General features: G+C 51.9%; 1 protein-coding gene across 3 annotated transcripts in view; it reads left to right on the forward strand.

Moving 5' to 3' along the window:
• Positions 1 to 22,287, forward strand: part of LOC137543725 (cocaine esterase-like) — a 229,253-nt gene that overhangs the window by 160,787 nt on the left and 46,179 nt on the right. For 2 of the 3 annotated variants that reach the window (XM_068264854.1, XM_068264855.1), the window contains exon 11: positions 19,462 to 19,614. The exons of the other annotated variant lie outside the window; for it this stretch is intronic. In XM_068264854.1, coding sequence (XP_068120955.1) covers positions 19,462 to 19,614 — 153 coding nt within the window. The remainder of the gene's footprint in view (positions 1 to 19,461; positions 19,615 to 22,287) is intronic. 3 annotated transcript variants of the gene reach the window in all.

A 22,287-nucleotide genomic window follows, 5' to 3' on the forward strand; every position in this document is an offset into this window, starting at 1 on the left:
TACAAAGCACAAAAGTTCGGGTCCCCATTGACTTCCATTATGTTCGGAGTTCGGGTCGAACACCCGAACATCGCGGCCATGTTCGGCCTGTTCGGCCCGAACCCGAACATCTAGATGTTCGCCCAACACTAGTTCTGACCAATCTTACTCTCAGCGATTCTGTACCTCTGCCTATCTGATCCTGTTGCCAAATCTAGCCTGATTACTGTTCTGTCTCTGTCTCCTGATTTGGTACCTCTGCCCATCTGATCTTGTTGCCAACCTTGCCTGATACTCGTTCTGTCTCTGTCTGTCGATTCTGTACCTGACCTGTCTGTCTGTTGCCGATCTGATCTGTCTGACCATTCTACTCCCCTGTCTCTGGTGAGAGGTTCAGTACGGGTAGTGCCCACCAGCTCCTCTGGTGAGGTAGTGCAAATACTGCCAGTACAACTGTTACACCAATTACTACACTTAGTGCATTAAAGTGTGATTAAGTTACGTCACTTCTTAGTGGCATATTAGCATTGCTCAGCTAACACATCAGTATCTATATATCTGTATTATTGATCATTCTGCAGATCATCATATAATCAGGTATATATCTGTATTATAGGTGATACTGCAGATCACCTGATAATCAGAAACTTTGTTCTTGCTAACACCAATCGTTACATGTATGCAGTGAGGTGAGTTCACTCAACCCAAAGGTAGTTATATGCAGTGAGGTGGGTTCACTGAACACAAAAGGTAGTTAGATGCAGTCAGGTGAGTTCACTCAACATATTGTCTCTTAGTGACAGCAAGGCCTTTACATTCAATACACTTTATATAAGAGGCAGAAGATTTCTTCACTTTAGCTGGGCAGCTCTATCTTGCATCAACAACTGTATCATCAACACAAGGTCTCTGTATCTTTAAAGCTTTTGTACACAAACAGTCTCTAGTAACAGCTCTCTGAACAGAACTGGCCTCTCCAGGTTCTATATATCTATCTCAGCAAGCCTCCGCTGGACACTGGCTACTAACTGAACACACACTGTAACCTGAAGTTGGCTCTCAGGCCTAATACTCATCTGGCTGCTGGGGTCCTTTCTGTCCGGACTAGCTCGGATGGATTCTGTGCACGCTGCCTCTGGTCTCCGGGCACCGTCTGGCCGGGTTGCCTCTGCCTTACTTGCTCCACTGTAGTCTCTGCATGACCGCCAGGTCCGCTCTTAGTCTCCTGGGTGACTGCTGCGGCCTTCTTTCTGCTCGTGGCCTCCTTTCCCGCTCCTCCTTTCTCCTAAGTTCCGCTCTGCTCTCTTCGCTCTCTATCGCGCTCTGGCTAGTTTTCAGCCAGTTCCCTACGGCTACACCCTTCTAGCTCTGCCCCTCCGCGCCTGCGCTGTAGCTTCTGACAGGCCGTGCCCCTTCTGGAAAGTTCCACTGCTCTGTGTGCTTTGGTCGCTTAGCAACGGTCTATGCGACCATTACAGCGCCTCCACTCCTCTCCCATGCGCCGTTTTGGATCCACAGGCCAACATCTAAGGCGTAACTTAGCCTTAGATGCTAAAGTTACCTCACACATAGAAATACATTAGCAAAACTTTTGGGACCCTCTTTTAGAGGGTTACAGAAGTATTATTGCGAAATGGTGATTGAGAAAAGTGAATGGACTCACAGCAGGTCATGGGCACTGTGCTAATGCACCTCACTTACTGTACCTATACACCATATAACGGGCTGTGATCAAGGGAAAACCATGTACATGTATTAAGGCACCAGCAAATTTGGCTGCAGGGTAAAGCTGAAAAATGGCTCACTCTGCTCCTTCAAAAGTTCCGGTGGCCACTGGCCAGTGGCGTAACAATAGGGGCTGCAGCCCCCTCCCCCCTCTAGAGCCAGCTCAGGGCTGTTTTGGGGGGCCGGAGGGGTCGTAGCATGAGGGGAGAACATGGCCACACATCAGGCTCTCCAACTCTGCGCTCTCCTCCAGCATCTATCAGCAGCAGGTGGCGGGCAGGAACACATACCTTCCTGCATTCCACCGCCAGAGGTTCCTCTCTCTAAGTGTCTGATGCTACTTCCTGTTTAAACAGTTTTGCAGGGAGGCCCAGTCACTTCTTTAAATGCAATTCACCCTTCTTTTTGAGGATCCGTCATGGACAAACTCGTCAACTAGTCTTCTAATGTCTGGTCCGATGAATACGCCTTCCTTCAATTTTTCCTCCGACAGGCCTGGAAACTTGATGACCAAGTATAAGAAGCAGTCTCCATCTCTTGGAAGTGGTTTTAAAAATTCCTTAGTCCATCCCAATTTTATGTGGAGTACCAAAATTTAAAAAAAAAAAGGATAAATTTGAAAACAATTTTGCTTTTTGTGGCAAATCATGACGCCCAGGCATTTTCTCAATATTTTATTTGTTTTCAGCACACCAAAATACATGGAAATTTGTTGAACATAATCAAACAGCTTTTTAGTCGCAGACCTGTGTTATTATTATTATTACATAGTTACATAGTTATTTGGGTTGAAAAAAGACATACGTCCATCGAGTTCAACCAGAGAACAAAGTACAACACCAGCCTGCTCCCTCACATATCCCTGTTGATCCAGAGGAAGGCAAAAAACCCTTACAAGGCATGGTCCAATTAGCCCCAAAAGGGAAAAAATTCCTTCCCCACTCCAGATGGTGATCAGATAAAATCCTTGGATCAACGTCATTAGGCATAACCTAGTAATTGTAGCCATGGATGTCTTTCAACGCAAGGAAAGCATCTAAGCCCCCTTTAAATGCAGGTATAGAGTTTGCCATAACGACTTCCTGTGGCAATGCATTCCACATCTTAATCACTCTTACTGTAAAGAACCCTTTCCTAAATAAATGGCTAAAACATTTTTCCTCCATGCGCAGATCATGTCCTCTAGTCCTTTGAGAAGGACATACGTGATATATACAGGAAGTAATGCGTGTATGTTTTGCTTTCACTTTAGTCAATGACCACCGACATCTCATTGATGCTGGGTATCATGGATTACGAGCACTTAGATTGGTGAATGGGAATTGAGAACTGTGTTTCTGTGACTGATTGTGGTTTTATTGGGCAATGATGAGAACGTGTGTGGGGGCGCACGCAGTGGGTGATCGTGGCGGGAGACATATCTATACTCCTGGAATGAGAACAGTCCTCCCGCAGAGCATAGATATACTGTCTTAATTTTGGTAAGTGGTTAAAACTTAAATGAAAGACTTTGGTTTCCCGGATATCTCCACTTCTCTCATCACCCCACTGCCCACAGAGGGTAAAGAGTTTATCTGGGAAAATAAAAAGATTTTTTTTTTGTAGGTGTTCTAATTTAAAGATACTCTGTAACAAAATGTTGAGCCTTCTTTCTTCTATCCTATACGTTCCTATACCTGTTCTAATGTGCTCTGTCTTACTGCAGCCTTTCCTAGTTGCACAGTGGCTGTATTATCTCTGTTATTTGATCTAATCTTCTCTCCTCTGTCGGGCTGAGGCAGTCAGGCTGGAATGTGCTGTGCTGCTTGTGATTGGATAACAGCTATACACACCCTCTCCAGGCCCCCTGCACACTCTGTATGACTCACACACTGAGCTACTCTCAGCCTATCACTTGCTATGTCTTTTGTTTGTAAACACTGCATAAAAATGGCAATTACAAGCCAGGATTGCAGCAGAGTGGCAGAAACAGCACAGAGGGGCCCAGGAGAACATAATGAATAGAATGGTATGCTTTTTATTGTAATAGTTTTAAATAGAATCTGTACTGTAAAATTCTATCTTGGCAGAGTTTAGAAACTGCTCTATTCCCCATAGAGTTGCCACGGTATACCGGTATGAAAATATACCGTGGTTTGATTGTGCGTGGTAATCATACCACGCACAATCTCGTTTTACCGCTTTTCAGGGGGCGGGGCAATGTAGCGGCGGGGATGCGACACAGTGGCGGGCGCATGAACAACGGCGAGGATAAATAAATACTCACTTGCTGGCAGGTCCTGCACGCAGTGCTGGCTTCATTCTACTTCCTGTTCTTGCATCCTATTTCCCTGAAACCGCGCCCCCTGGGCGCTATAACAAGGAGATGATACGCAAGAACAGGAAGAAGAATTAAGTCAGTACAGAGAGCAAGACCTGCTGGCAAGTGAGTATTTGTACCCCATGCCGCTGCATCCCCCCTGACTGTCTATACTGCAGGCAACTATCCTGGCTACACCTATCTCTGGCTACCTATGCTGCGGCCACCTACTACTGGCTAAACCTATCCCTGGCTACCTATGCTGCGGCCACCTACTACCAGCTACACCTATCCCTGGCTACCTATGCCTCTGCCACCTACTACTGGCTACACCTATCTCTGGCTACCTATGCTGCGGCCACCTACTACTGGCTACACCTATCCCTAGCTACCTATCCTGCAGCCACCTACAACTGGCTACACCTATCCCTGGCTACCTTTGCTGCGACCACCTACTACTGGCTACACCTATCTCTGGCTACCTATGCTGCGGCCACCTACTACTGGCTACACCTATCCCTAGCTACCTATCCTGCAGCCACCTACTACTGGCTACACCTATCCCTGGCTACCTTTGCTGCGACCACCTACTACTGGCTACACCTATCCCTGGCTTCCTATGCTGCGGCCACCTACTACTGGCTACACCTATCCCTGGCTACCTATGCTGCGGCCACCTACTACTGGCTACACCTATCCCTAGCTACCTATGCTGCAGCCACCTACAACTGGCTACACCTATCCCTGGCTACCTTTGCTGCGGCCACCTACTACTGGCTACTCCTATCCCTGGCTACCTTTGCTGCAGCCACCTACTACTGGCTACACCTATCCCTGGCTTCCTATGCTGCGGCCACCTACTACCTGCTACACCTATCCCTGGCTACCTATGCTGCGGCCACCTACTACTGGCTACACCTATCCCTGGCTACCTATGCTGCGGCCACCTACTACTGGCTACACCTATACCTGGCTACCTATGCTGCGGCCACCTACTACTGGCTACACCTATCTCTGGCTACCTATGCCTCTGCCACCTACTACCGGCTACATCTATCTCTGGCTACCTATGCTGCGGCCACCTACTAATGGCTACATCTATCCCTGGCTACCTATGCTGCGGCCACCTATTACTGGCTACACCTATCCTTGGCTACCTATGCTGCGGCCACCTACTACTGGCTACACCTATCCCTGGCTACCTATGCTGCGGCAACCTTCTATTGACTATACCTATCCATGGCTGCTTATGCTGCGGCCACCTACTACTGGCTACACCTATCCCTGGCTACCGATGCTGTGGCCACCTACTACCGGCTACACTTATCCCTGGCTACCTATGCTGCGGCCACCTACTACTGGCTACACCTATCCCTGGCTATCTATGCTGCGGCCACCTACTACTGGCTACACCTATCCCTGGCTACCTATGCTGCGACCACCTACTACTGGCTACACCTATCCCTGGCTTCCTATGCTGCGGTCACCTACTACCGGCTACACCTATCCCTGGCTACCTATGCCTCTGCCACCTACTACTGGCTACACTTATCTCTGGCAACCTATGCTGCGGCCACCTACTATTGGCTACACCTATCCCTGGCTACCTATGCTGCGGCAACCTTCTATTGACTATACCTATCCATGGCTGCTTATGCTGCGGCCACCTACTACTGGCTACACCTATCCCTGGCTACCAATGCTGTGGCCACCTACTACCGGCTACACTTATCCCTGGCTACCTATGCTGCGGCCACCTACTACTGGCTACACCTATCGCTGGCTACCTATGCTGCGAGCACCTCCTACTGGCTACACCTATCCCTGGCTACCTATGCTGTGGCCACCTATTACTGCCTACACCTATCCCTGGCTACCTATGCTGCGGCCACCTACTACTGGCTACACCTATCCCTGGCTACCTATGCTGCGGCCACCTACTACTGGCTACACCTATCCCTGGCTTCCTATGCTGCGGCCACCTATTACTGGCTACACCTACCCCTGGCTTCCTATGCTGCGGCTACCTATTACTGGCTACACCTACCCCTAGCTTCCTATGCTGCGGCCACCTACTACTGGCTACACCTATCCCTGGCTACCTATGCTGCAGCCACCTACCACTGGCTACACCTATCCCTGGCTTCCTATGCTGCGGCCACCTACTACCTGCTACACCTATCCTTGGCTACCTATGCTGCGGCCACCTACTACTGGCTACACCTATCCCTGGCTACCTATGCTGCGGCAACCTTCTATTGACTATACCTATCCATGGCTGCTTATGCTGCGGCCACCTACTACTGGCTACACCTATCCCTGGCTACCGATGCTGTGGCCACCTACTACCGGCTACACTTATCCCTGGCTACCTATGCTGCGGCCACCTACTACTGGCTACACCTATCCCTGGCTATCTATGCTGCGGCCACCTACTACTGGCTACACCTATCCCTGGCTACCTATGCTGCGGCAACCTTCTATTGACTATACCTATCCATGGCTGCTTATGCTGCGGCCACCTACTACTGGCTACACCTATCCCTGGCTACCGATGCTGTGGCCACCTACTACCGGCTACACTTATCCCTGGCTACCTATGCTGCGGCCACCTACTACTGGCTACACCTATCCCTGGCTATCTATGCTGCGGCCACCTACTACTGGCTACACCTATCCCTGGCTACCTATGCTGCGACCACCTACTACTGGCTACACCTATCCCTGGCTTCCTATGCTGCGGTCACCTACTACCGGCTACACCTATCCCTGGCTACCTATGCCTCTGCCACCTACTACTGGCTACACTTATCTCTGGCAACCTATGCTGCGGCCACCTACTATTGGCTACACCTATCCCTGGCTACCTATGCTGCGGCAACCTTCTATTGACTATACCTATCCATGGCTGCTTATGCTGCGGCCACCTACTACTGGCTACACCTATCCCTGGCTACCGATGCTGTGGCCACCTGCTACCGGCTACACTTATCCCTGGCTACCTATGCTGCGGCCACCTACTACTGGCTACACCTAACGCTGGCTACCTATGCTGCGAGCACCTCCTACTGGCTACACCTATCCCTGGCTACCTATGCTGTGGCCACCTATTACTGCCTACACCTATCCCTGGCTACCTATGCTGCGGCCACCTACTACTGGCTACACCTATACCTGGCTACCTATGCTGCGGCCACCTACTACTGGCTACACCTATCCCTGGCTTCCTATGCTGCGGCCACCTATTACTGGCTACACCTACCCCTAGCTTCCTATGCTGCGGCTACCTATTACTGGCTACACCTACCCCTAGCTTCCTATGCTGCGGCCACCTACTACTGGCTACACCTATCCCTGGCTACCTATGCTGCAGCCACCTACCACTGGCTACACCTATCCCTGGCTTCCTATGCTGCGGCCACCTACTACCTGCTACACCTATCCTTGGCTACCTATGCTGCGGCCACCTTCTATTGACTACACCTATCCCTGGTTACCTATGCTGCGGCCACCTATTACTGGCTACACCTATCCCTAGCTGCTTATGCTGCGGCCACCTACTACTGGCTACACCTATCCCTGGCTACCGATGCTGTGGCCACCTACTACCAGCTACACTTATCCCTGGCTACCTATGCTGCGGCCACCTACTACTGGCTACACCTATCCCTGGCTACCTATGCTGCGACCACCTACTACTGGCTACACCTATCCCTGGCTTCCTATGCTGCGGCCACCTATTACTGGCTACACCTATCCCTGGCTACCTATGCTGCGGTCACCTACTACCGGCTACACCTATCCCTGGCTACCTATGCCTCTGCCACCTACTACTGGCTACACTTATCTCTGGCAACCTATGCTGCGGCCACCTACTACTGGCTACACTTATCTCTGGCAACCTATGCTGCGGCCACCTACTACTGGCTACACCTATCGCTGGCAACCTATGCTGCGGCCACCTACTATCGGCTACACTTATCCCTGGCTACCTATGCTGCGGCCACCTATTACTGCCTACACCTATCCCTGGCTACCTATGCTGCGGCCACCTACTACTGGCTACACCTATCCCTGGCTTCCTATGCTGCGGCCACCTATTACTGGCTACACCTATCCCTGGCTACCTATGCTGCGGCCACCTACTACTGGCTACACCTATCCCTGGCTTCCTATGCTGCGGCCACCTATTACTGGCTACACCTACCCCTGGCTTCCTATGCTGCGGCTACCTATTACTGGCTACACCTACCCCTAGCTTCCTATGCTGCGGCCACCTACTACTGGCTACACCTATCCCTGGCTACCTATGCTGCAGCCACCTACCACTGGCTACACCTATCCCTGGCTTCCTATGCTGCGGCCACCTACTACCTGCTACACCTATCCTTGGCTACCTATGCTGCGGCCACCTTCTATTGACTACACCTATCCCTGGTTACCTATGCTGCGGCCACCTATTACTGGCTACACCTATCCCTAGCTGCTTATGCTGCGGCCACCTACTACTGGCTACACCTATCCCTGGCTACCGATGCTGTGGCCACCTACTACCAGCTACACTTATCCCTGGCTACCTATGCTGCGGCCACCTACTACTGGCTACACCTATCCCTGGCTACCTATGCTGCGGCCACCTGCTACTGGCTACACCTATCCCTGGCTTCCTATGCTGCGGCCACCTATTACTGGCTACACCTATCCCTGGCTACCTATGCTGCGGTCACCTACTACCGGCTACACCTATCCCTGGCTACCTATGCCTCTGCCACCTACTACTGGCTACACTTATCTCTGGCAACCTATGCTGCGGCCACCTACTACTGGCTACACTTATCTCTGGCAACCTATGCTGCGGCCACCTACTACTGGCTACACCTATCGCTGGCAACCTATGCTGCGGCCACCTACTATCGGCTACACTTATCCCTGGCTACCTATGCTGCGGCCACCTATTACTGCCTACACCTATCCCTGGCTACCTATGCTGCGGCCACCTACTACTGGCTACACCTATCCCTGGCTTCCTATGCTGCAGCCACCTATTACTGGCTACACCTATCCCTGGCTTCCTATGCTGCGGCCACCTATTACTGGCTACACCTATCCCTGGCTACCTATGCTGCGGTCACCTACTACCGGCTACACCTATCCCTGGCTACCTATGCCTCTGCCACCTACTACTGGCTACACTTATCTCTGGCAACCTATGCTGCGGCCACCTACTACTGGCTACACTTATCTCTGGCAACCTATGCTGCGGCCACCTACTACTGGCTACACCTATCGCTGGCAACCTATGCTGCGGCCACCTACTATCGGCTACACTTATCCCTGGCTACCTATGCTGCGGCCACCTATTACTGCCTACACCTATCCCTGGCTACCTATGCTGCGGCCACCTACTACTGGCTACACCTATCCCTGGCTTCCTATGCTGCGGCCACCTATTACTGGCTACACCTATCCCTGGCTACCTATGCTGCGGCCACCTACTACTGGCTACACCTATCCCTGGCTTCCTATGCTGCGGCCACCTATTACTGGCTACACCTACCCCTGGCTTCCTATGCTGCGGCTACCTATTACTGGCTACACCTACCCCTAGCTTCCAATGCTGCGGCCACCTACTACTGGCTACACCTATCCCTGGCTACCTATGCTGCAGCCACCTACCACTGGCTACACCTATCCCTGGCTTCCTATGCTGCGGCCACCTACTACCTGCTACACCTATCCTTGGCTACCTATGCTGCGGCCACCTTCTATTGACTACACCTATCCCTGGTTACCTATGCTGCGGCCACCTATTACTGGCTACACCTATCCCTAGCTGCTTATGCTGCGGCCACCTACTACTGGCTACACCTATCCCTGGCTACCGATGCTGTGGCCACCTACTACCAGCTACACTTATCCCTGGCTACCTATGCTGCGGCCACCTACTACTGGCTACACCTATCCCTGGCTACCTATGCTGCGGCCACCTGCTACTGGCTACACCTATCCCTGGCTTCCTATGCTGCGGCCACCTATTACTGGCTACACCTATCCCTGGCTACCTATGCTGCGGTCACCTACTACCGGCTACACCTATCCCTGGCTACCTATGCCTCTGCCACCTACTACTGGCTACACTTATCTCTGGCAACCTATGCTGCGGCCACCTACTACTGGCTACACTTATCTCTGGCAACCTATGCTGCGGCCACCTACTACTGGCTACACCTATCGCTGGCAACCTATGCTGCGGCCACCTACTATCGGCTACACTTATCCCTGGCTACCTATGCTGCGGCCACCTATTACTGCCTACACCTATCCCTGGCTACCTATGCTGCGGCCACCTACTACTGGCTACACCTATCCCTGGCTTCCTATGCTGCAGCCACCTATTACTGGCTACACCTATCCCTGGCTTCCTATGCTGCGGCCACCTATTACTGGCTACACCTATCTCTAACGCCACCAGGGTTTTTGCAAGAGCAGGGTGAGCCTATTTACAGTTTTACTCTGTGCCCCAAATCTCCCGGCGGCTTAATCATATGTATGCCGAGAGAGTGGGGCACATCATTTAATGTAAGGGGGAGGGGCCGAGTCCAAATAATTGTATAATACCATATTCCGCCGCCATACCGGGGTATCATACTGTGGAATTTCATACCGTTGCAACCCTATTCCCCTGCCTCCCCTCGTACCCCAACTGTAGAGTGACCAGATTTTTGTTGGTTCAACCTGGGACGGGACGGGGTCCGAAAATAGGGGGCGGCGCGAAGAATGCGGGGATGCGCTGCGCTGAAAAATAGGTGTGGCCATGACATTGTATGGGCGGAGCTAGCATAACGATGTAACAGCAAGGCATGAGAAAGCAGTGTTTACGCCATGATGTGGTCAGACGAGGTTTCGCATCATGGGTGTGCAGAAGCTGTGTGATGCTATTTAATAGTATACCGTAACCCCAAAGCAGCAAACACAGCCAACTATGACCATTAAATAATAAATGCAGCAACAGTTACCCCAGACACCAGAAAATAAACGCAATGTGGGCAACATTTCAGCACAAAATACATGCAATGGACAACATGTCAGCACAAAATAAACGCACTGCGGGAAAACATTTCAGCACAAAATAAACACACTGCGGGCAAACATGTCAGCACAAAATAAACGCACTGCAGGCAAACATGTCAGCACAAAATAAACGCACTGCAGGCAAACATGTCAGCACAAAATAAACGCATTGTGGGCAACACCTGGGGAAAAAAAGCATTTACTCACCTTGCATAAACGCAATGTGGGCAAAATTTCAGCACAAAATAAATGCAATGGGCAACGTCAGCACAAAATAAACGCACTGCGGGCAAACATGTCAGCACAAAATAAACGCACTGCGGGCAAACATGTCAGCACAAAATAAACGCACTGCGGGCAAACATGTCAGCACAAAATAAACACATTGTGGGCAACACCTGGGGAAAAAAAGCATTTACTCACCTGGCAGAAGTCTCCTCTGGCTCGCAGCTCCCCTGGACGATTTTCCTACAGCACATGTCCCGCGCTGACAGTAGTGTTGGGCGAACAGTGTTCGCCACTGTTCGGGTTCTGCAGAACATCACCCTGTTCGGGTGATGTTCGAGTTCGGCCGAACACCTGGTGGTGTTCGGCCAAACTGTTCGGGTTCGCCCGAACGGCTCAATGCCTGGCCGAACAGGGCCCCTGTTCGGCCGAACAGGGCCCTGTTCGGCCGACTACGGCCCCCCTATGGGGTCGCAGGCATAAGGGGGGAGCATGCCCAGATCGCGGGGGGGGGGTCGGAAATTCCCCCCACCCCCTCCGCTAGCGCTCCCCCCTCTGCCCGCTTCCCCATACAAAAGTTTAAGGAAAGTACAATAGTACCGGTGGTAGTGGCTGGCAGTGGCACTGTGAAGTGAGTGAGGAGGAGGAGTCCGGAGAGTGACGCGTTGAGGGAGGCCGGGCAGCGGGCGGTTCAGCGGTAGTACCCTGGTGGTACTTCCGCCCTTTCTCTGACCTCACGTCCTCTGCGTGATGACGCATACGAGGGTACGCGTGACGCGTACCCTCGTATGCAGAGGACGTGAGGTCAGAGAAAGGGCGGAAGTACCACAAGGGTACTACCGCTGAACCGCCCGCTTTCCCTCAAAGCGTCACTCTCCGGACTCCTCCTCCTCACTCACTTCACCACCGGTACTATTTTACTTTCCTTAAACTTTTGTATGGGGAAGCGGGCAGAGGGGGAGCGCTAGCGGAGGGGGTGGGGGGAATTTCCGACCCCCCCCCCCGCGATCGGGGCATGCTCCCCCCTTATGCCTGCAACCCCATAGGGCCCCCAAAAGCGGGATGTTCGGGGTTCGGCCCGAACATGCCGAACATCGCGGCCATGTTCGGCGAACGTTCCCGAACCCGAACATCCAGGTGTTCGCCCAACACTAGCTGACAGGCAGAGCAGGGCTACGGCAAGATGGCGCCCAAAGCCCTGTACTGGAGACACAAATAGTCTCCAGTACAGGGCTTCGGCAGCCATCTTGCCGTAGCCCTGCTCGCCTGCCGGTGTCAGAACACCGGAAGACAGTAAGGAGGCTGGAGCGGGGCTGCTGGCAATGAACTGGCACGGCGTCTATAGACGCCGCTGCCAGTTCATGCAATAAAGTGACCAGAGTCCCAAGGCCGGGACGTCCTGCTGCTAAAAGCGGGACGTTTCCCGGGACCTCATGCAGCCTGGGACAGCGGACCCCGAATCCGGGACGTCTGGTCACTCTACCAACTGCCTTCTCTATGTCTTCTCAATTGACTTTTCACACCGACAGCATATAAGGAGAGTTGTTCAGACCAGAGTAAAGCATGATGAGGGCACAATCTAATTACCTCCAACCTTCGTACACTTAACCAACCCCCTTTACTCCCCAGCCAACCATAACACAGAGACACATGACTACCATATGACGTGGGGAAAATAAAGGCCAGAGCAGCCCTTAATCTTTATTGTATAATTTAACAATAATGTAAAACTTAGAACATTAATAAAACATCAATAGAACATTAAGGGGAGGGATCCGGAGGTACAACATTAAAACATTTAGAACGTAAAGGGAAGCAGCTCTTAACACCGGCCCCCCGCCGCAGGCACCGGCTCGGGGACGGCTGCATTCCGCCCATCACAGCAGTCTTTGAAGGCGTTGAACTTCTTTGGAGGTGAACGCACCAAAGGCGAACACCTCACCTCCCAGCTCTTGACCACCTCCGGATACCATACCCCCTCCAGCTGCAATGACAAAGAAAAGAAAAAACACACAAACACAGAGAAAACAACATGTAGAATACAAAGGGAGGGAGGGAGGGAGCTTTTCCTGGAGGAAATCCCTGTGGGCCTTGCTCCGCCCACCCTATTTAAACTCCTTATTCCCGCCCGTCCAGCCCCTTCCTGGTCCTGATTGGCCAGCCAAACAGGACACAGCCGACCAGGATTTTAACCCTTTCTTGGATGGAGCCTAGCTTAGCCCCATCATGTCCGCCCTCCCCAGGTCCTGCGGCCCCCAGTACGGGCTCTGCTTGATGAGGGCATAATCTAATTACCTCCAACCTTCGTACACTTAACCAACCCCCTTTACTCCCCAGCCAACCATAACACAGAGACACATGACTACCATATGACGTGGGGAAAATAAAGGCCAGAGCAGCCCTTAATCTTTATTGTATAATTTAACAATAATGTAAAACTTAGAACATTAATAAAACATCAATAGAACATTAAGGGGAGGGATCCGGAGGTACAACATTAAAACATTTAGAACGTAAAGGGAAGCAGCTCTTAACACCGGCCCCCCGCCGCAGGCACCGGCTCGGGGACGGCTGCATTCCGCCCATCACAGCAGTCTTTGAAGGCGTTGAACTTCTTTGGAGGTGAACGCACCAAAGGCGAACACCTCACCTCCCAGCTCTTGACCACCTCCGGATACCATACCCCCTCCACCCCGAGCTGGCAGGACCCCTCATGCCTGCGCGGCCCACCATAACCTAAGGGCTCTCTGAATCCCTTCGCTAAGCGCTAGGGTCCATAGATCTGTGCCCACCGCATTCAGGTGGACCCCATCCATCCTCAAGAACCTGGAGTTATCCCCTTCTAAATCCACGTGACGTATTGCCACCCCCCCGTTACGAAACACGAACCTGGATATATCTCTATTTAACTTCTTTCTTTCCCGGTTTACCCTGTCAACTGACCTAGCCTGTCTCCACCTAAGCCGGCCCACCATCTCTGACCAGACAACTATCGTGTTCGGGAAGCTGGAGCGCAATCTTAAAAAGTCAAATTTTATGTCCCGCATGATGCGCCTGGTAGGGCATGAAGCCAGGTCGTTACCGCCTGCATGGATCACCAAAACATCCGGAGGGCGATCCAGTCTGGCAAAGCGGTGAACCTCTGGCACGACTCGTGCCCATATCATACCCGGAAAACCAATCCAGCGCACGCGAGCCTGGGCTCGGGATATGCCCAGCTGACGGCCCTCGGGCCTGGCTCCAGCGCGTTGAGCTCCCCAGGCCACGTAGGAGTGGCCAAGAATCCACACCAGGCAAGGTGAGACGTCTGAAACACATAACCAGCATAACGCTTATTTAGAAAACTGCAACAACAACCTGATTAAAAAACACATCATAACAGGTGAGGCCTAACATAAGAAAGAAAGCGGGCCGATTCCCACCGGCCGATTTTCTTAATCAAGGAGTTACTTAAACCCCACCTAGCGGCTTCAGTTGCCGCCCCGATCCGGAAAGAATGGGATGCAAAACTACAAGGATCATGGCCTAGGAGGCTAAGCAGTTTCCGAAAAACTGCCACAAACTGAAAACGGGATAAAGAAGTCCCATCTTCATGACACAAGAGAGAGATCCCCTTAACCGACCTAACCTCCAAAAAACCTTTTACTGACATAACTGGACAAGCAGGGGACCCCTGAATAGGAAATAGAGTGACCATCCTACCTTGACCCAACTGATCAGTTTTTGATCTTCGCAAATAGATTACCACAGAAGCATCAGAAACTGAAACATCCCCTTGTAATAAACCCCCAGGGCTTTTTTTATTGGCGCTAACCAATTCCCCAATCCGAAAGGCACCAAAAAAGGCAAGGGAAAAGGCAGCAGCAAACAAACGAGACTCATATGGCGAAACACAAACATCAGACATACGCAAGCACATGGCAGACAGAATTGAAAAAGATACTGGTCGACGTGTATCCCGGGTTACAATACCGTAGCGATAGCCTCTCAAAGCCAGACGAACCCGAGAGTCTTTTGTAACATCCTGGACTCCTTGCATTTTGAACAAAAATGCAAGAGCCGCCAATTTTTTAGCCAGTGCCGAGGGTGAAACACCTTCGGCTCCGCAGCGCGCCATAAAATGGAATAATTGACAGAGACGATCTTCAGAGGACACCATCGCACCGTCGCATTGCAGTAAGGCGTTCCATTGGGACCAAACCGCCGAATAACCGCTCCAAGTGGAGTGCGACACCGATCGTTGCATCCACTCCTCTATCGTCCGAAAGGAATCGTCCATAAGGCCTCCGGGCAGGGCAGGCCCTGTTGCTCGGCTCCCGGAGCTTCTCTTCGGAAACGATCCCACTGGAAACGAGAGAGGGCATCAGCCACGTCGTTAGCCGTTCCAGGCAAATGAACAGCATACACATGCATGTTGTTACGAAGACAAGCCAGCACCAAATGCCGAAGCAGACATACAGCCGGTGGGGATGAAGCAGACACTTGATTGATAGCCAATACCACCCCCAAATTGTCGCAGTTGAATTTAATCCGTTTGTTTTTTAATTGGCTACCCCATAACTCAACTGCCGCCACAATTGGAAAAAGCTCTAACAGAAGCAGATTTTTTGTAAAACCTGCCCGTACCCACACCTCTGGCCAGGGGGCCGCACTCCACTGTCCAGCGAAGTAGGCCCCGTAACCACAAGACCCTGAAGCGTCTGTAAACAGTTCCAGGTCGTAAGTGGTAATCCCTTTGTCCATCCATACTGAGCGACCGTTAAACTCGGCTAAAAAGGACAGCCACATAACCAAGTCGTCCCGCAGCTCCTTGCGCAGCCTAATGCGATGGTGTGGGACCGAAACCCCGGCTGTTGCTGATGCCAAACGCCTGCAGAAAATGCGCCCCATGGGCATAATTCTGCATGCGAAATTTAACTTGCCCAAGAGAGATTGCAGCGCCCGCAATGTAATCTTCCGCCCCTTAAGTGCCTCTGTTATTGTAGCACACAGGTCCGCCACCTTGTCGCCCGGCAGGCGACACTCCATGGCGACCGAGTCGATAGTGATGCCCAAAAACTTGATGACAGACTGAGGGCCCTCAGTCTTATCTTCGGCCAGCGGAATTCCAAACGAATGGCAAACCTGTTGCATGGTTGCCAGAAGGTAACTACAATGCGGCGAGTCTTTTGGACCCAGGAAAAGGAAGTCATCCAAATAATGGATGACCGACCCTAGACCTGACACATCCTTCACTACCCATTCAATGAAAGTGCTGAATGACTCAAAGTACTGACAGGAGATGGAACAACCCATGGGAAGGCATAAATCAACATAGAAGCTGTCATCCCAAAAACAGCCTAGCAGGCGAAAGCTGTCAGGATGAACTGGCAACAAACGGAACGCAGATTCCACATCCGTTTTTGCCATGAGTGCCCCCTGTCCCAAACGCCTGACCCATTTGATAGCCGCATCAAAGGATGTGTATACCACTGATGATTGCCCCGGGTCTATGCCATCATTGACAGACGCACCTCTGGGATATGATAGATGCTGAATGAGTCGGAAAGTGTTTGGTTCCTTCTTAGGAACCAAACCCAGCGGGGAAATCACTAAATCCTCAATTGGAGGTGAACAGAACGGACCCGCCATGCGCCCCAGTGCGACCTCTTTTGACAATTTCTGGGAAATAACATCCGGGCGCAATGCAACCGATTTTAAATTACGATAAGGAGGGGAAGTTGACGGCGTGCACGCGCTAGGGATAACGAAGCCATCCCTGAAGCCGTGCAGTAACAACTTTGCGGCGGCCAAATCGGGATACCTACTTAGGTGCCGTTCCATCTCTTGAACTTTCACCGGAGTCTTCCCTCTTCCCTGAAGACTCGGATGAACGACCCTTGCCTGCCTTGTAACATCTTGATAAGGCATGGCTGCCACCGCAGGAGGAACACTCATGCTTGAACCGGCACGATCCCCCGAAACGGCACGAACCCTCGTTGAACTGCCAACACAGTCCTTTCTTTTTTGCGGCCAGCTGCCCAGTTGTTCCTGGGCCACTGGCCCCGCCCTGAAAGGACTGGCTGCTGCGACCCGACGGCATCGTCAACTCCATCCAAAGCATGATGTCCTTATGGTCCCACTGGACCGAAGGACGAACTGCCTTGCGCTGGCGGAATTGCTCGTCGTAGCGCAACCAAGCAATGCCGCCGTAAGCCCGATGAGCTTTAGCAATACCGTCCGAATAGCAAAATAAGGACGAGCAAAGTTCAGGATAACGCTCGCCCAGCACGCTCGCCAGTATATTAAAGGCCTGTTGCCAATTCTGGAACGTACGCGGAATCAGCCGATACCGCCTGCGTTCCTCCTCCTCTTTCTTACTCTCGTCCGGTTTCGCCCGATCGAGATTAAATTTCTCTAACTGGAGTAAAGAAAAGATCTCAACATACTCGCCCCTCCAAATGCGTTCCTTCACTTCTGGTTTTAAATGGGTACCTAATGGACCCTCAAAGCAAACATAAACTTCCCCTTTTGCAGAATCTGCTAACCTAACCTGATCCACTGCTAAGGACGGGGAGGGAGAGGCGACTGCCAGTGCTGGACCCACCCCTAAGCTGGGTGCAAGAGCCGGAACCGCGTCGGCAACTTGAGCCCCTGCGCTTGCCGGCTGCAAAGTGGGAGGAGGGGGCAACACTTGCGACAAAACAGTACCCCTACCCCCACCCATGTTACCAGACTGTAGCCCGGGAGAAGAGGCGGGCGGGGACTGCGTCAAAAAAGCCCCCAGACCCTCTTGAACTATTGATGGTGTGTGACCCGGAGGGCCCACCCATGCCGCCGACGGGCTATTTGTCGGGACGGCAGTGAGTGGCGAGGCCTGTAAGGCTTCTCGCAATCCAGACAGCAAAACAGTAACTAAAGACAAGGCAGATGCAGGGGGGAGGGTGCTGATAGCAGGGGAAACAGCGGTAACAGGCACAGCATTATTAACAGTTAAACCCCCCGCAACACCCACCCCCGCCCCATAACTATGCTGTAACAGAGGCATCTCACCTGGCTGCACCGAGCATGAGCCCAGGTCAGCCGACGCTCCGGATCCACCAGGACGATCACCATCAGAGGCTTCACCCTCCGAGGAGGAGCTAGAGCTCTGCCTGGGGGAAACCCCGGCGACTCCTCGAGGAGGGGTTCCAGAACTTTCTTCCCCGGGCTGGGGCCTCTGCGACTTTTGGCTTGCCTTCCTGCCAGTGAAGGGGGTGATAAGGGGGGAGGCCTGCCCGGAGGGAGCAGCCGTCATGCCCGACGCAGCAGGCTGCGTGGCTTGCCCAGAAGTTGAGGCCTGTCCGGATGGGACAGCCGTGGACGGCCCGGCCTGGCCTGGGGATGCTGCGCTAGAATGCTGGGCCGGCCCCCCGGATGTGGCCGCCGTCTTGCCACGGGTGGAGACACCCGCCCCGGTCTTCTTCCTGCGCTGAGCAGGCCTGGTCCCCGCAGGGGGAACTGCCGCTGTGGAGGAACTGGAGGACGCCGGCGGTGCGTTAGGGGAACTTTTCTTGCGCGCACCGCCGGAAGAACCCCGCCTATGTTGCGGATTCCTCCCAGCCGCCTGCCCGCTGCCAGACTTGGAGCGCTTGGCCGGTGGGGCTGGAGGGTCCCCGGAGGGGCTCCCGACTTGGCGCTGGGCTCTGGGGGAGGCATCAGGGCTGAGGCGCTCGGGCGGACGCCGAGCCCTCGTGGATGCCCCTGCTGTGGCCGGAGGTGAAGGCGCATCAAGCGCGCTGAACTGGCCTGAGACCCAGTCCGCTCCCCGGGTGGCAGCCTCCTGCCGGATGCGCTGAATTAAGGCCTCCACGTCCATCGCAAGGTAAGGGATCTCCGCTGCACAACACTCAGCCAGCTCAAGCTTTTCCTGGAGGAAATCCCTGTGGGCCTTGCTCCGCCCACCCTATTTAAACTCCTTATTCCCGCCCGTCCAGCCCCTTCCTGGTCCTGATTGGCCAGCCAAACAGGACACAGCCGACCAGGATTTTAACCCTTTCTTGGATGGAGCCTAGCTTAGCCCCATCATGTCCGCCCTCCCCAGGTCCTGCGGCCCCCAGTACGGGCTCTGCTGATCCGTTTGTTCTTCTCATGTCTTTATGTAAATCCTGCCAGTAAAATGAACTTTTCTCCCCCTTGCACAGATTCCGGGAACCCCGTCTATTTCTATGAGTTCCAGCGACGTCCTGTTTTCTTCAAAGACTTGAAGCCCGATTTTGTGAAGGCCGACCACGGTGATGAGCTATTTTTCATGGTTGGAGGTCCTTTCTTGAATGAAGCAGGTCTCCTTTTCACAGGTAATTCTGCTTCAACAGGTATAGTGCAGAAGTGTGTGGTAGAGACCCCACCCTTTGCAGTGATAATTCCCTCTCAGGGGGTGCATGAAAAAAGGGTGCCAGAAAAAGGGCCCAGCTGTATAACGAATTGCTTTCAGTGGATACCGATATCTCTCAATAATGATAAACATTGTTAGTGAATCAATACCGTTTTAAAAGAGATGGGTGACAATAACGAAAATATATTGATGTTAAAAATTGTTAATTCAACAATACAGCTTAAAGTGAACCTCCGAACTAAAAATCTACTCAGCAGAACTGAAAAGGCTTGGTGTGTGTTTAACAGTTTCACAGCATCAAAACTTTGTTTTTCTTACCAAAGCATCATTTTTAGCTGCATTTTTAGCTAAGCATGATGGGATTTCCTATGTTGTTATTCACGTTGCCTAGCAACTCGGAGAGGTGCTCAGGACACAGGACAGTTGGAACTGTGTCTCATGCTCCCTCTCACCTCCTTTCAACCAAAAAGATGGCTGCCCCCATGAAATCACAAACATTTGCCTGTTCTTTTAAAACAGGGTGGGTAAGAGATTATATTACCTGTCTATTTGAATTAACATAACTAATGTAACTTGAAGAGACTCTGAAGCGAGAATAAATCTAGCTTCAGAGCTCATAGATAGCAGGGGCATGTGTGCCCCTGCTAAACCGCCGCTATCCCGTGGCTAAACGGGGGTCCCTTCACCCCCAAACCCCCCACTGCAACACTTGGTCGCAGACTTGGTCGCTCCTGGAGGCAGGGCTAACAGCTGCAGCCCTGCCTCCAGTCGCGTCCATCAGCCGCGCATCGCCACCTCTCCCCCGCCCCTCTCAGTGAAGGAAGACTGAGAGGGGCGGGGGAGAGGCGGAGATACGCACTGACAGACGCGACTGGAGGCAGGGCTGCGGCGGTTAGCCCTGCCCCAACCAGGAAGCGCTCCCCGACTGTACGGAGGAGATTTGGGGGATCGGGGAGATTTGGGGAACCGTTAAGCCGCGGGATAGCGGCGGTTTAGCAGGGGCACACATGCCCCTGCTATCTATGAGGTCTGAAGCGAGATTTATTCTCGCTTCAGACTCTCTTTAATGACAGTATGTTTATTTAGGCTGGAGTTCCTTTTAAAACCACACCACACCTGCTCTCTCACAGACCCCTCCCCTGGTGGTGCCACTCATACTAAAGAGGAACTGTAGTGAAAATAACATCATTAATAAAATAGCTCATTTTTTACAATATTCATTTATAGATTAATAGCTGATTGCCCAGCGTTGCCCGGGTATGTATTTGGCTGGTGTTGGCTCAGCCCACTGATGACCCGGCGTTGCCCGGGTATGTATTTGGCTGGTGTTGGCTCAGCCCACTGATGACCCGGCGTTGCCCGGGTTAGGTATGTATTTGGCTGGTGTTGGCTCCGCCCACTTTTTTAACTCTAACACACAATTACTCAATGATCTCGTTTGTGAGCTTTTCGGTCTTTGACATCAATAATTTGCATTGAAATGAGACAAATCTGATTGGCTGTGGCTCCACCCTCTTTTTTGAATTTGAACCCCAGTCACCCAATGACCAACTGTAGCAGGTTTGAGGCTTGTGCCGTTAAACCGTGCAAGAATTGCAGCAATGAAATATTTCCCTTGATAATCAATAGGTGAATTTTGATTGGCTTTTGTAGGCTCCACCCACTTTTCTGAATATTAATCCCAGTCACCAATTGTGCAAAGTTTGAGAACCCTGCCATTAACCGTGAAGAAGGGCTGCAGTTTACATTTTCCCAGTGAAATTTGTCTCCGCCCACTTTTTGGTTATGGGGATAAAAAGTATCCTGTATGTTATTCCAGGTAATGTACTGTGTGTGCCAAATGTCATTCAAATCCATACAGCCATTGCTGCGTCATTAACAAACATCCAAAGTTTTGCATTTACACTATTAGTGAGACTTAAAGGGAAGGTCCAAGCAAAAAAAAAAAAATTAGTTTCACTTACCTGGGGCTTCTACCAGCCCCATGTAGCCATCCTGTGCCCTCATAGTCACTCACTGCGGCTCCAGTCCCCTGCTTGCAGCTTTCTGACCTCGGAGGTCAGGGCCACATTGCATACATTTTTACGCATTCCAGCTAGTGCAGGAACAAAAATGTACGCGTTGCACCACTAACGCGTAAAAATGTATGTGTTAATTTTCCTGCACTAGCGGGAAAGTGTAAAAATGTACGCAATTCGGCCCTGACCTCCGAGGTCAGAAAGCTGCCAGCGGGGGACTGGAGCAGCAGTGAGTGACTGCGAGGGCACAGGATGGCTGCATGGGGCTGGTAGAAGCCCCAGGTAAGTGAAAGTCATTTTTTTTTTTGCTTGGACCTTCCCTTTAAAGAGAAACTCAGACCAAGAATTGAACTTTATCCCAATCAGCAGCTGATACCCCCTTTTACATGAGAAATCTATTCCTTTTCGCAAATGGACCATCAGGGGGCGCTGTATGACTGGTATTGTGGTGAAACCCCTCCCACAAAGAAATTCTGAGTACGTAATCCTGGCAGTTTCCTGTCTGTAAACCTTACTGCATTGTGGGAAATAGCTGTTTACAGCTGTTTCCAACTGCTAGAAAAGCATGCAGCAGCTACATCATCTGCCAACAGTAAAAATGTCACCATGTAATAAAT

This window comes from Hyperolius riggenbachi, unplaced genomic scaffold (genome assembly GCF_040937935.1).
Source record: "Hyperolius riggenbachi isolate aHypRig1 unplaced genomic scaffold, aHypRig1.pri scaffold_186, whole genome shotgun sequence".
NCBI classification, from domain to species: domain Eukaryota; kingdom Metazoa; phylum Chordata; class Amphibia; order Anura; family Hyperoliidae; genus Hyperolius; species Hyperolius riggenbachi.